Consider the following 15,622-nt stretch of genomic DNA (forward strand, 5'->3'; position numbering starts at 1 on the left):
ATATAATGTAATAGCATGAGGTGGGTACTTCTAGTACTTACTTGTTTATTGTGTAGTCTATATCAATTTTGTAAAATGGAAGGTTTCACCTTTAAACTCCCATTTTGTTCTCCAGGCAGTGTGCTGAGGAAATACCTGCTTTATATACCAGAAAAATGCTGCAAGATAAAATAACGAACTACAATCTCAAAGATGTTGAGCACTGAAAGAGGGCAATTATATTCCTCTAGTTTGTTGTCACAGGATTTGTGAGAAACTGCAAAGGATTATTTTTCCACACATATTTTTATAAATAATTTTTCTTTGAATAAGTAATTTATAAAAGCAGTAATTTAACACTCTAAAAATCAGAGCAGGGACTACTGTTTATTGGCAGGGACTTATAGAAGTTGATATCAATGGCAAACAATTATATTATCATGCATAATTAGACTATGTTTAACAATAAATCCAAGTTAAGAAAAACCTGATGTTCTGCATTGTGTGTCAGTATCACTTAAATAATTTTTGCCATGAATTTCCCCTAAAAGCAAATGCTAAAAACAGGCATGTCGTCAAAATTAAAAAAGTCAGACAGAAAGTAGTATTTTTTTCACTTGTACTTAAGTATATTATACAACTATGATTTGTGGATTAAAAGATTATTAATATAATGTAACATGAAATTGATTTCCATTTATCTTCAATTTTTAAAATGATTGGATAGGTGAAAGTAACTAAGTAGGGTATAACTGAAAGTATTTTTACACCAAACCTAGCAAAGTAGAATCCTTGTAATGAACCCACAAAACTAGACCTAGTCTTTCTATAGGGTTCACAGAATGAAATGCATAGGCCTGAGGTGAGTTTTCAGCAAATTTGGACACTCATGATTTCAAATGACAGATGTCAAACACTGGGAACCAAATCATACAGAATTTGAGATTAAAATACTCTGGATATCAAACTGCAGTAACAAGGTGAGAAACTGACTGCAGACCTTTCTTCTAAAGTGTCCTGAGATAATTCCACAATTCAGGTAGGTAACTAAATGCAACAGCCTATGCTAGGGAGGCAGAATAAGTTATGAGTGTCTTGTCTGGCTTTAAAATCAAAGAAAATGCACTCTCTGTTTTTCTCAGTAATGTAGCTAACAATGATATCTCTAAACATAACCCCACCTTAAAACATAAATCTGTTTCAGTTAGACCACTTAAACTGTATTTTACTTAATAGAGCAAAGGATTACAAGACGTGAAAAACATCCACCCTCCGGCAGTTCCTGGAATGAAACTTACATTTTCATGTTCATACTCAAAGAGCATGTGTGGATCAACAGTACTACTTTACAGACAAAATTAATCATAAAAAGCAGAGTAAAAGAAGCAGAGCAGACATTTTACTGCAAGAGATTACCTCACGATCCCATAATTTGTGATGTTTTACAAATTACTGGGTGTTTTTTTTTTTTTGTGTTGATTTTTTCCTGATCTTTAAACCTACGGATGAGAAGCTTCATGCTGTTTTATTACTGTGTTTTGACAGGACTGAACTCCAGGTGAAACCACAGTTGATTTTCATTCCCCTTTACTCCTGTTGATGATTCTCTCCCTGAGTGCCCATTCAGGAGTTACGTTCCAGAACTCAACTTCCAGTCTATTTGCATCCTCACTTGTATCCAGGGTTTGATTTCAAGTGGAAACTAAGGAGGTGTGGTTCCTCAGGCTGAGGACAGTCATCCTGGAGGGACAGCCAAATGGACTGTGAGGTTCAGTTGTGTCTTTTCTCTTTCCTTGGTACAAAATAACCCATATGTGACAGACTTGATTCCGGTAAAATCATGGCAGGCATGACTGAAGGGCAAAAAAGCTGCAGAGATTTATGCAAAGCTCATTTTCCTCAATGCAAAAGCTTCAAGAAAACAGGGTGAATACTAAAACAGGCAAATGAATGAAGACAAGACCAGACTCACACTATCCCCTAAATGCTGTCCTTCCAGGATCCCCTCCAGTATGAACATGGAGGCTTCCCCTCTCCTCTGCCTCTAAAACATTTCTGTATGTTGATTTTAGAAACAAACCTCGTATTTAGCAGTCTGCTGTAGGGAGGCTGCCCCCCTGAGAATGATGAAAATGGAGAAAACAGCATGTCTCACACTGTACACTCTTCATAGCCCTCAACTTCTGTGCTCTCTCTAAACAGGCCAACTCAAAAAAAGATACTGAAGAGAGTACAAAGCTACAGTAATCAGTGCTTTCCATAGCATGTATGCTGCTCTAGGATCCATTCACAGCTGTACTCGGGCTATGTTACAGGCCTCTGTCATATTTGTCTCATGTTGTGGGTGGAAGTGTAACCCTCATTACCCTCACAACCTTCTTTGAAAACCTTTGTTACTAAAGACTTTGAGCAGATAACTGTAAATCCCATTCTAAAATAAACTACATTAACTTGCTTGACTTCACTATAGGTAGGTTACAAAAAAACCCACAGCTATTCTTGCTCAGGTTATATTTACTGCATGCTGATCCATAACTGATACTGCTTTATAAACAGTTCCATTTTTGTGTGTCTCATCCAAGATATAAATCATACCATTGACATGAGCAATCTACTGGAACGTTTCCAAATGGTCCTGGTTTTGATATACAACAATAACTGCTTATTACAGCAGAAAGGTTAAAGAATGTTTAAAAAATGTAGAAAGATTTCCTGCATGTTCCCTTAAGCTTGCTGTGCTTTATTTACTATTTGTGTACTGTGTGTTTGGAGTGAGATGCTGATTGGTGTTTCCCCCTTTCATTTCTCTGTGAAAATTGTCCTATATGTGGTAAAACATTTTTGTTTTAATTTTCATTGAAGTCAAAGGCTATCAGCTACTGTAACTATTTATACTTATGAGAGGTAATCTGAGTAATCACTGGTTGCACGATAGTTCTTCAAACAAAAGAAGCTTCACTTTATTACCTTTTTTTTGTAGCAGAAGGACCACATTTTCCTAATGGTTTTTCAAGGAAAGTTCAGTTCTTGCACATTTAATGCATAAGGAAATAATTTTGCATTCAATAAGAATGACAAATTACCTAAATAGAAAATAGATTATTTTCTAAATCCACAAAAATGTTAAACAAATCATTGCTAGATCATGTGCAAACCTGTCTTGCACTGTTGCAGCTACTGATGTTGGACTCCTGAAGTAAGATCTATTTTGATACAGAAAATGGGCATGCACAGAGGTTCCAGCTTTACATCCCTGTTTCTCACAGCTCAGGGAACAGTTTCTTTGTAAATCTGAAATGTGCTAAGAAATGAATGAAGGTCATGAAGAGTATAATTTAACATTTTTTTTTATTATCAGTTTGTTTTCTTACTCTTAAAATAATCTAAGCCTCATAGAACAAAACCAAGAATAAACCACAGTAAATTGTTTACTACTGAAATCTACAGGAAAATTATCTAAGCAAACATTGTTAACAATGATATACCTTATTTTTTGTCAACTCCTTCACAAAACTGGATGGAAATTTGATGGCATACTATAAAGCAGTAGACATGGTGTATTAAGACGGTGTATTAAGTACAAAAGCTGTCTTCAAGCACTTGAATACGGATTGGGCTTCCATTTAGATTGAAATAGTGTTTAGAAATGTGTCTCCTTTTTCACCATAAGGTCAGGCATCAGAACAGGTTGCTCAGGGAAGATATACAGTCTCCATCCTCGGAGGTTCTCAAGACCAGATTGGATATAGCCCTGATCAATGCGGTCTAACATTATAGCTAAATCTGCTGCAAGTCACAGTAGAGACAACCCGAGGTCCTTTCTAACATGAATAATCCTATTCTAATAAGAATTTTGTGGTAGAATTACTACTATTAAGAACTTACAAGCATATCTGTTTGAAGGTTCATAACTTATTTTCTTAGACAAAATATTCTCAATCGGTATCTGATAATTTACAAACAGCTTTTGTTTGAAATTATTCTGATGAAATCAAATTCGTCAAAATTTACATCATCCCAGTTTAAAAGATGCAAAGAGAATTCAAATATGTCATCAATAACAAAAAGTAACTAAACGAAAAGCACACAGCAGTTCCCCTGTAGCATATGGTGACAAAAGCAAATTTTTATCACATGCAAAGGTATCAACCTGAATTTATATTCTGCAATTAACTTCGTAATGGCAAAATAATGCACTCAGTTTAGTATTAGTTGTAATAAGTGGGATGCAAATTGTAATGTTAAGGAAGTCGTGGAAAAAAATATTTATTTTTTTGTGGAATATCTTGGAAAAACATATAATCATAATCACCACCTTGCTCTGAAACATGCAATAAAATTTGTTGCACAATTTCAAGTCTGTACCTGAATTTATATCTCAGCTCTAATACAAACAAGAAAATTAAATTTAACAGCTAATACTTAGGCTTGAAATCTTTGTTGACTTCTTGAGTTATGATAATGCCCTACCGCACCTTAAAATAATAAAAAGCATTTTAAACCATTATTATGATTAACTGATATACTGATCTTCAGTTGTAGATGTTCTGTGAGACAAGTTACTGTAAGTTATTGTGACATCTACTCTTAAAGAATAAGTTTTGACTTATTGTACAGCAAAACTGAACGTGTTCACGCATATGTTGCCTTGGTTCATGATATATTTGCTTTTATAAATTCCACCCCTAGGTTAAGGTTCTAATAGGTTAAAAGCAACATTAAAAAAAAAAAAAAGAAAAAAAAAAAGGAGAAAAGAAAAAAGAGAAAAGATTTTTTGACCTAAAGTTTCCATCTTGATAAGCATAGCTGGGACACCTGGAGAACAGCAGCTATTATATCACGTGAGAAGATACGACAGCAAATATAACAATTAATGGGAAAAGATGTAAAATAACAAAACCAATCATCTGACCAATTTACCTTATGCAGGACCACAGTTACATCCATGTTACACCACAGAAAAAATTTATCTTAGTTAAATTTATTTTAATTAATTAAAATTAATTTTAATTAAGGAACATTTTAAAGTATGGTAATACCCAACCTCAATAAGGCTCCATTTTTTTAAATGCAAAAAGCATTGTGCTTATTAACATGTTGCACACAAAACAGAATAGTTTTTGCATTAGGCTAGAGAGTACATAGATGCAAGGTTTTTTTTTCAGGCTATTCATAGCTAAAATATGGACAAAGTGGTGCCAAATTACATTTTCCACTTTCCCTGCACAGTGCAGCATTTAGATGTAAGATTTAAGAGCTTGTTGGGAATACAGACTACTTAACTGCAAGAACAAAACTTTTAGTATGTGCGTATGTTATGTTGCATAAGATAATACAGTCCATCTGTTGGAAAAAGCCTCACTGAATATTATATCTGTCTTCATAATAAACATGAACAGAAATCAAGATTATTTTTTTAAATGCAAAACTGAGTAACAGTGAGCCTTACAAAGAAGTATGTTTAGGAACCTGAGGCAGATTATACATGTTAATGTTGGAGTCACTGAGAACAGTTAACACAACGTAACCAAATGTCAACTGGAATATTTTGCAGTAACTTACCAAAGACTTCTGTGCTTAATGAATATATGAACGCTTGGTTTCTGCGTTTTCAACTTCAGATGATAAAGATTAAGTGCTAAGGGTGTTACTGTAAACGCTGAAGTGAGATGAACATCACTGATTTTCTGATCTTACCACATGGTTTATTTCAGAAGAAAACAAGCCCCAGTTACATATCTCTCCTGCAAGTCAGTAAACAGTCACATACGAAAACTCAGTACAATTTGCTTCTTTGTTTATGCGCAGGATATTTAGTTTGGTTTGCAAAGTATTAGAAGAATAATAAGAACCTCCTGGCAGAGTACCGCAACTAAATTTCTAAAAAGCCACTCAGTTAATCTCAGTGTTGAATCTAGCTGTTTCAAATTATTGTAATGTATAATAACAGTCTTACTGACAATATAGACGAACAGAGCCAAAAAAAGCTAGAAATAGTGGCCAAAATGATGAACTAAGCGCCAGCCCAAATGACAACAAACATATGGCCATTAACTGAAGAATGGAGGGGTTTAGGAATGCAGCTGTCTGTGGTCTCCTAAAAGTTCCAGAGGAATGAAACGCTGTGAGGACTGGCAAAGGCTGGCTGAGAAGTACTACTGAAGATGGTGGGTCCTAAAACTGGAGTCAACCATTGAATCATCCTGGAATTTACAGATTTCTGTGGCCAGAATATATTCATTCCATTGGCCTCATAATGTACATCAACAAATTAATATTGTATGGATGTCATTTCAAAGCCTACTGAAGACGAAGAGCCATTACTGAAGCCATTAGAGCACAGATGGTTCAAACTATATGCAGATATTCATACTTGCATTTCTGCATTATAGCTGTTTTTTTTTTTCTGTTGAACTGTAATGAATTGTCTCATAATCTATTCCATCTTCTTGCCATTAGCAGGCTTTGAATGTTCACAAATAGGAGCAAAGAACTCATTTTCCAGAGCTTTAATCACACAAAGAGGGAATGCCTAATTCTCTAAATGAAATGGTCTGTGATCACTGAAGCAGAGATTTAATATATCACGGCAAATTAGGTAGATTTTAATAAATTACTTATCTGTCTGAATACTTTACATATGCTTATGAAGAAACATAGCCTGTTTGCAAACAGTAGAAATCCATAGCCTATAAAATCTTTTGAAGAAAATTACAAATAAAAAAGTAAATTAAAAAATGAAATGTATTATATCCTTGTTCTCAAGAGACAATCCTTTTTCAGCGTTGATTCACAGCTCCATTAAAAATATCAATTAAATCCTTCACTGAGATTGGTTAAAAGCTGGAAAATTAACTTTCCGAGCTAGATACTGGTTATTCAGATCTAACAATTCATTATATATGTTTGATGTAAGTTCTGAAAGTGACAAAAAACAAACAAAAATACAACTGCCTGTCCCCACATCTCAAACCAGGTGAAGCAAAATCTGCTGCTGTATGGCTTCTTTTTGTGCTTTGACAGATGTTGGCTGAAAGTAAATCTTTGACTCTACAAAAAAAATTAATGTGCCTGCCCTCCCCCAACTTCAAATCAGGATAATCATAAACAGCTGATTATAATGTTAGTAGAAGGGTAAAAGTTATTTAAGAAAAGGTTGCAGTAATTTAATAAGTCCTGCAACTAGCCTCATTTTTTATATTTAATTGATAGGAACTGCATGCATCAAAGAAAACACATACTGAGATTTAATGTGCATAAAATGGATATTAGCATTTTAAAGAGGCAGATTAACACATTAATCCAAGTAATTTTCATATATTGCTTTTAATAAAATCTTCACAGTATAAAATTCTTAATGAGGCTAATCACAGGCATTCCATTTAGTGGGGTGATTAGGGATAACATAAAAGTATTTTTAATCAGTTTTCTAAGGCTTATGTTTTTTTTTATTAAAAATTAAAAATTTGACTTGCATTTTTATTACTGTTTTATGCGTGAAAAAATCATGAAAATGCAAATAAAGCACAACATTCAATCATGTAGGTATTAATTATTTACAAGACGTTGTCCATTGTGGAGAGATTCTTAGCCTTAGGGGGAAAATATAAAAACAAACAGACTGAAAAGTATACAAAACTTTACAACTACAAATCAAGCATCCCTTTCGTATAAATTATACATTAAATATACTGTAAGAATTACAAAGATCTCATCTTTGAAGCACTATCAAGCATGTATTTACACTGAGAGAAGCAACTTCTGTAGGCAAACTTCCCTTTCATGCCTCCCAGTCTTCTTCGCATTCCTCATAGACTGAACGCAGCACATGGAGAGCTTCCACTGTTACTTTGAGCTTCCCAATTACAGCACTATCATCTTTTGAATTGAAAACTAGAAAGAAAACATCAGAAAACAGCATTAGCAATTTTATTTGAGGTTTGGTTTTCATTCTGATAATTTTCCTTAGCATTCTGACAAATTAAAAAGCACATAAACATATGCTTAAAAGAAGAGAAATACATAAATAATTATAAAAGAAATCTTCCAGTTCAGGCACTCAGCCTACTGGAAAATGAGCACTCCAAGAACTAGAATGTACATGAATGAAAGTATCAGTCTTGGAATTAACTCCGAAATAAAGAAAACTATCTGTATGATAATTGCCTATATAAATTAATTAATTGTCACCACGTGTAAACCTTTAACAAAGACATATATGCATACTTATAAATAAAGTAAAAAATATACTGACTACTGCCTTGTCTACACTGTGTATATGACCAGTAAAATCAGCCTGGACAGTTATTAGTATTTAAATGGTACAATGTTTTTTCTGTCTGGTGCAATGAAAAATTAATTTAATTCCAGGCTCCTGTATCGTAAAACAGTGAAGTGTGGGCAAAGACGGTACATCCCCCTAGACTAAACTATTTAACTACCTTCATCTTTGTGTATGTGGGTTTTAAAATAGTATTTCAAATTTCTACTTTACAGAAATTAGCTAACATGATTTAAAATTGCACTCTTTTACAGTATCTAAGTAAGCCCAGAGGGCCACAATCTCTGCTGCTCTGATTAAAAACATGAGGCTAACAGTTAGCAGTGAGGCTCTTTTCCAATCCTGCATAAAAAGCAATGAGGCTGTCTAACATGAGTCTAGAAGGAATTTGAATAAAAACAAATAGTCTTGACAGCACATCTTTTCAAAGCAAATTATACAGCAGACAAATGGCAAGGCTATGTATTTACTATATAAACTAGGATAAGTACTCTGGGACATGTTCTGATACTGCATGCTACAACTCCTAGACTGCTGGGACAGCTCAGAAGAGGTTTGGAAAAGAAAAAGTATGGAATAAAACCTTCCATCATTTACTGTGTTGACAGAGCTGTTACAGGACAAACTGGATGCTATTCTTGGAGATCCTTGGACAAATCCCTCAGTCAGCTGTAAACTTGAAGACTTCAGGGACATTATTTATTTTACTTATAAGAATGGTAGGACAAGTGTAATTAAGGATATCAGAAGACAACGTTACTTCTATTTTCTCAGTTTTAATATTGTCATATTATCTCTGAGATGTATTCACAGAATAGAATCACAGAATAGTTAGGGTTGGAAAGGACCTCAAGATCATCTAGTTTCAATTTTTGTAGTATGTCTTGTCTATGTTCTCTTTCATCCAGCCTCTTGTTTAGCTATTCACTCAATTGCTTCATATTTCATGTAGGCCACTTTGATATGATCAGCAATGAAAGGAACAAGATATGAGACAGATACATGCTTGCAATGCTCAAAAAGAATAAAGGAAGTTTGTGGTATTTAACTTAAGAATGATTAGAGCTTCATGTCGTCGTGTCCTGTGAATTTCCCTGTGTCTTGGTATATTCTTTTCTCTCAAACCTATACCCACCTCAGAGAAAGTGTCCATTACTATTTAGGAATTCTATTTATTGTGTCATTACATTTAATTAAAGTCTGGGTCCAGATCTTAATTAAGAACAGATCCTTTTGCAGTGACCGCCCAAGAAAATATACTTGTATATACTATGTTAGTCATGATCTGACATATGTTAATGTAAATTTCATTTCAATTCTCAGAAAGTTCTAGATTTCCAAAAAAAATATGGTTATGGATGCAATAAAAAAAAAAAATCTAAACTGTACAGCATCTGCAGGGAAGGGAAGAACTCTGGACAGGAGTAAGAATGGTAGTATTTCTATCTTTTACTACCACTTTCACAGATATAATGTACATAAAGTAAAAATTATTTCACATGCCCTATGATTAGGGGAAGAAATGCTCCTCACAATGTTGAAGCAGTTGTCATTACATAGTGGCAACTACCTTTTGACAGAACCACTAGTATAAAAACCAGTCCTTCCTGTCATGATAATTATCTCAGACACCAATTATGAGTTTTAAGGAGTTTTGTAAAATGTGACTTTCAGGGCTACAAAATTATATCACTAATGAATCTTATCAAATGGGAATTATGACAATGAGAATTATGGCCTAAAATCCAGAACAAAAACAATTTTCCATTGAGAGAATATGAAATACCTTTTTGGAGGAGATGTGCTTTCTTCCAACTTCTTGAAGAAAAATTATTGGTGGAGAAAAGATTAAGTAAGCCACAGAAAGAAGTGCATGAAATCCATATGTTATTTTTCCAGAGTATGGAAAACTGATTCTTTTTAGAATTTTCCTTATCATGTTCCTAGAACTTTGATGCATACTTTTGAGTATTTTAGCTACAGCATGAATGCAAATCATGCATGATAATGGAAATGGATAAGAAAGCCTGTTTCTTTCCTTTACCACTCAGCTCCCCATCACTCAAGGTATGGTAATTAGACACAGAAGTAGAAGTAAAAAAGTCACATCAGCTTGGCATTCTACTATGGATAAACAGGAATTCTTGCTATGGCAAAGAGTACCTTGACAACATGGGTGCCCTGCATCTAGAAATCAAGCTGGTTCTTACCACTACAGAGGAGTAACTGTTTTGTAGCAGATACACTCTCAGATTCTTCACTAAACTTCAACAGGAAAAGAGGACTGAGAGGAACAGGTGAGGAGAAAAATGCACAACTGATAACTGATAACCAATAACCACGTGCCTGCTACTATGGGGAACATGAAAGTCTGAGCAAGGACTGTCTGTGAAAGGCCAGAGTAACCTTCTTAAGTCTTCTTCTGTGTTACAAACATGCTGTGGTTAAGACCCAAGAAAAGAAACATTCCACACCTCCTACTCATCTCACCTTGCTCTAATGAGTCACGCTGAATATTTGGCCAGTCTGTTACAGAAAAATGTTTACTCTAAACTGATACCTAACCAAAGCCACCACTATCTCATAGTGTCTCAATACCTGTTTCATATGGAGGACGCAAGATTGAGGTAATCTGTGGATTATGAAATAACTTCAAATAAAATACAGATATTAGCAATACTGTATTACTGACATAAATTTTAGTAACAAAATATAGATTTATAGTCTTACTAGCATGAAATGTGTTGTATAAAATAGACAATTATAGTAAGTGGAAATGTGTAACTGGAAATGTTAAGTGGAAAAGTTCTTAGGTTTCATTAACTAATTACTATGAGCTAGGAACGCCATTTGAGTATTTTATTTTTCAAACAGATTTTAAGGAATAACAATAGCACAGTTTTTGCAGACCTTTGCAAACAAATGTGGAAGCCATTAGTAATGAATTTCTTATTGTGACAATGTGAAACGCACAATAAAACTTGGGGAGACAAGCAGAAATGAAATAATTTTTAGGTTACAAAAAGTTACAAGAAAGTAAGCTCTAAAACTTACCATCAATATCTTGCTCAATGATATCTCTTTGCTCCTGGAATATCTTTCTCAAACTGACATAAGCAACACCAATATCTTCACATTCAAGATCCTCTTCATCATCTGGGGGGTCACTGACCACAGTAAACTGTAGGCTAAGCATAAAAATAAAATAAAAATAATTAACTCAAAACACAGGGAGAAAAAACAAAACAAAGAACACACTCTATTTTACCAGTTAAGCACAAACCAGAATTCTTTTATGAATTATATCCAATATTTTCCATCACAAGAACAGTCTGACGCCCTTTCTTTTAAATCTTTCCTCCTTTAGCATTATTTAGCAGTACTAGAAGGATGGAGAGTTTGCAGCCCCAGATCTGGAAGCTTATAGAATTGTTCCATTTTTCTCCCCTCACCCCACCGCCCTGTGGTACAATTTTCCTTCATACAGCAGTGACAGGCAGAAGAACATTGTAAGGGTTTAAGACTTGAATGCTTGTTTAGCTCAGCTGCTGAATCAACTGTTCAAGTTGCTTAATTTTGTTATATCCCCCCCAGCTAAAAATCAAGATTGTACCTATGCACTTTGAGGCTTTTATAGTAAAGCTCATTTATATAAAATATCTAAAACTATAGGCAGGGGTGTTTTTTTAATGAGCTTTTTTTTTTTTCTGTTGTTGGTTGATTGATTTTTTTGTTTGTATTTTTACTGTGTTGACCATACCTTGTAAATTATTTCATGTGAAGGAATAAAAAACAATTCATAAGCAATAATGGAAGGTTGAGACTAACCGCAATTACATTTTGTTGGGTTAAACCTTTGAGTACCATAAACTTGTTTAAAAAGTGCAACTACATTAATTCAGTCAGGCCACATTAAGACAAACCTGTATGATTATTTCAGCTGTCATGTGGAATATGCTTATGAAGTAAAACTTTTTAGGTGTCCTCACTTATTCTACTTTATTTGCATAGCAGTCTTGGAACATATTAATTGGATTCCTGTTGGACAGGACTAAACTAAAGTGAAGATGTGCTCCAGGCGTACCTACCCCTAAGCACTCCACAGCAGTAGTCAGTAAAATCAGCTAGCACAATGAATTCTCAAAATCATCCTAAAAATGTATGTACTGTGAATATCAGACCATTAGCAACAACTGATCTGTGCTAGAGAGTCTCTAGTCTGCACTACTTGATAATTTAGTAAATTTTAAGCCATGCATTTTCTTGACTTTGCACTAAGTGGTGTGGGAGACATGAGATAAATAACTGAGAGAGATAAACAATATCAAGCATTTTCCTGATATCAGAAATTCTAGCCATATTCAATGAAACAAGTATTTCCAAACAGCAAGTATAAAATATTTAGCAGAAAGTTATCAAGATTTTTCACACCTCATTTCGATACTTAGATAGCATATTCTAGCCAAGAACACATTCCACAAAATTACAGGAACCTAAAGGCAGTTCTCACAAAATACTTTCTAAAGTTATCTCATGTATTCATTATTTAAAGTTGGACATTGCACAGCAATTTCTCCTGCATTTGTTCCATCTTGGATTTTATCTTCATTATTCTGTTCCTGTTTTAGACATGAAAAGCTCCCTGTAAGTAGAGTCTGGACACAAAGGCCTTTGAGCATTTTCTGTGCTGCCTAAACAGACTGTTTGTCCATCCCAAATATATGAAGCCCAACAACTATACAAAATACTCACATTTCCTTTGAGAACTTAAATTACAGTCATTGTATCCAAGAATGGCTTTTCTTTTAAACACTTAATTCCAGTGTTGTGCTGGAGCTGCCTTGAGTTAGTGGCTTGTTTTGGGGCCAAAACTCCATGACTGACAAAATGACAAAAATTAAGAGCTAAGTACTTTTTTGGTATGTCTTGGCAATGTTGTTTAAATTGTGAACCCTTGTGAACATTACAGCCTAAAAATGTTACAAGAAGCATAATTTCAAATGAGTAACAATCAGATTGCATAAAATCCAAGTCTACAGGAAAGGACATTTTAGACAAAATATAATCAAATCTTCCTAGAAGACTTTAAACACAACAACTGCAATACTCTTCTACAATAGTTTATTTTTGTGCTTGGCACTTACTAACAAAAATTAATCCTAGAAAATACAGACATAAATACTTGTTTGTCAGTAAAACCAGATGCATGTCGAAAACACGTCTGAAAAAAAATTTGGAGGCAAAAAAGAAAAATATCATAGATGTTTCCAACAGCAGGTGGCTTCATTGAGTATAACAGATCTAAGTTAAAGATTCTGGCAAAGCTAAGCAGCAGCAAAGTTGCCAAAACTCAGTCAAAATAAATGAAATACTTAGATGTGTAAGATAAATATTAAAGGAAATAAAAAGAAATTAAAAACTCGAAGAATAATGACAAAACTGTTAGGTATTTGCTACAGATCTGTTTTGTTAGGATTCAGTTTCAATTTAAATCAAATCAATTGGTGAAATCAACTTAGCAGTCAAAACAGTGACAGAAGAGGGGGAGATAAGTGCTGGATTAATGTTTATTACGTAAGGGTACCAACTACTAAATTTTCACTAAAGCATAAACTAAAAGCAGGCCTAGTAACATCTGGGACAGTCTCTTATAGCCAAAGTGGAGAGGTGTTCATACTGGTGCCCTTTCTGGTTCAGATCATATGCAAATGTTTTACATGAATAGATCAGACTTTAATAAAACAGATTAAAAGATGTTGCAAGAATGCTACCACCATCACTGTGTCTTTTGTAATTTAAAAAAAATATTACATCTGCTTTAAGTTTAGAAAATATTTAAACATGATTTTTAGTATGCTTTTTTCTTCATTTGCCAAGAACTACTTGAATTTTGTTTTCAGGTTTAAGTGGCTAAATGTCAGTTTACATTGCCTTGGAACATAATGCCCATGAACAGACTCCTCACCTTTCTTCATTCAGCACAGAATGTGCAGCTAGTGTCCCATCTTACCCTAGCACTGCCCCACTTATGTAGGAAACTTCGATGGAAGTTGGAAGAGCAAAAATACTAGGATTTCTTACATAAATAAAGATATATAAAGCATTCCTCTCCCATACATCTCTCTAGGATCTTAGACTTTCTCTCTAGCTTATTTCCACAGTTCTTTTCTGTAACTCCAGGTATCAGCACTCGCTTCCTTGGAGGAATCCCATGCCTACTGACTTAATAAGAAATCTTGACATCCTGTTAAAAGTACTGTGTGGGAAGATACTTGCTAGCCACTGCAAGAAAGGCCAGAGAACTAAATGAAACTTGTCTGTTAATAAACGGCCAAAAGAAAAGTAAAAAAAAGATTAATAATGGCCTTCAGCTTAAAATGTGCTTTATAATAAAGCAGAAAATCCTTGACAAATTGTTGTTGTTGTTATGATAACACCTAAAGTTGTTATCAACAGCAGGCAGAGTGCCTGGACAAAAGCTGTGATATAGGCAAATTTGATTTTAATTATTTATTCTGGAGAATAGCTATTTAAGCAGCAAGAAGAAAACCTTGTGTGTTAATATAATATATTAATGTGAAGCTAGCAGTGTACACAAGCTCTATACTCCCTTAACACAAATGCACAGATTTTGCTGCTTTGGAGAACAATGACTTCACATAGTCAGTTTCTTGGAGTAACAATCATTTCCTACCAAGAAATGATGCACCTGTCAGGATCAGCCTGGAAACCTCTTGCATAAACCTGTTCACTCTTGTTATCACAGCAGGGTGACTGTTTGGAGAATGGATTCCTCCATTCCTCACATACGTCTCTTTTGACACATGTCGGAAGAGCACACATTCTACCTCCAGGCCTGCAAGCGCTGGGAGCACAACTGTGCATGAGGAATCAGGCAAGTTTCTCCATACAATCCAAATTTCCACACTATTAAAATGCTGAAAGGCAACAGTGGAATACAGACAGGATGAGGAATAAAAGATAACTGACACAGTAACAGTGAGTTAAATGGACTGCCAGAAATGCCTCTTGTTCTTAACTGATTTAATGACTTGAACATTTAAGTAAGTAACTATGGGGCTCAGATGATGAATAATTTCGTATACTATTTTCTTTTTGCAGTGTTTTACAAATACTAGTTAGTATAGCTTCCTAACATAAATAAGGAATGTAATTTGAATCCCTGTTATAGATAACAAGAAACAGAAAGGCCACTCATGTCATACAGAACAACTATAAGAAAAGGAAGTGTTCTGAAAAAAAATCCATATTAGAGACATTGCCTGAAAACATAAAGATGAATATGCCTGTAAAAAAATAAGAGCCATCTTTGTGGTATGCAGTAATAACTAATCTAAATAG

At 34.4% G+C, this 15,622-nt stretch overlaps 1 protein-coding gene across 1 annotated transcript in view; it reads right to left on the reverse strand.

The window, feature by feature from the left end:
• Positions 1-5,662: 5,662 nt before the first annotated feature.
• Positions 5,663-15,622, reverse strand: part of RPGRIP1L (RPGRIP1 like) — a 75,525-nt gene continuing 65,565 nt past the window's right edge. The window contains exons 25-26 of the mRNA XM_062609133.1: positions 11,315-11,448; positions 5,663-7,872 (exon numbers count right to left, since the gene is read on the reverse strand). Of these exons, the coding sequence (XP_062465117.1) occupies positions 7,760-7,872; positions 11,315-11,448 (247 nt within the window). The 3' untranslated portion in view covers positions 5,663-7,759. The remainder of the gene's footprint in view (positions 7,873-11,314; positions 11,449-15,622) is intronic.

This window comes from Pezoporus occidentalis, unplaced genomic scaffold (genome assembly GCF_034315485.1).
Source record: "Pezoporus occidentalis ecotype Australia unplaced genomic scaffold, CSIRO_AGI_Poc_V1 ctg135, whole genome shotgun sequence".
NCBI lineage: Eukaryota > Metazoa > Chordata > Aves > Psittaciformes > Psittacidae > Pezoporus > Pezoporus occidentalis.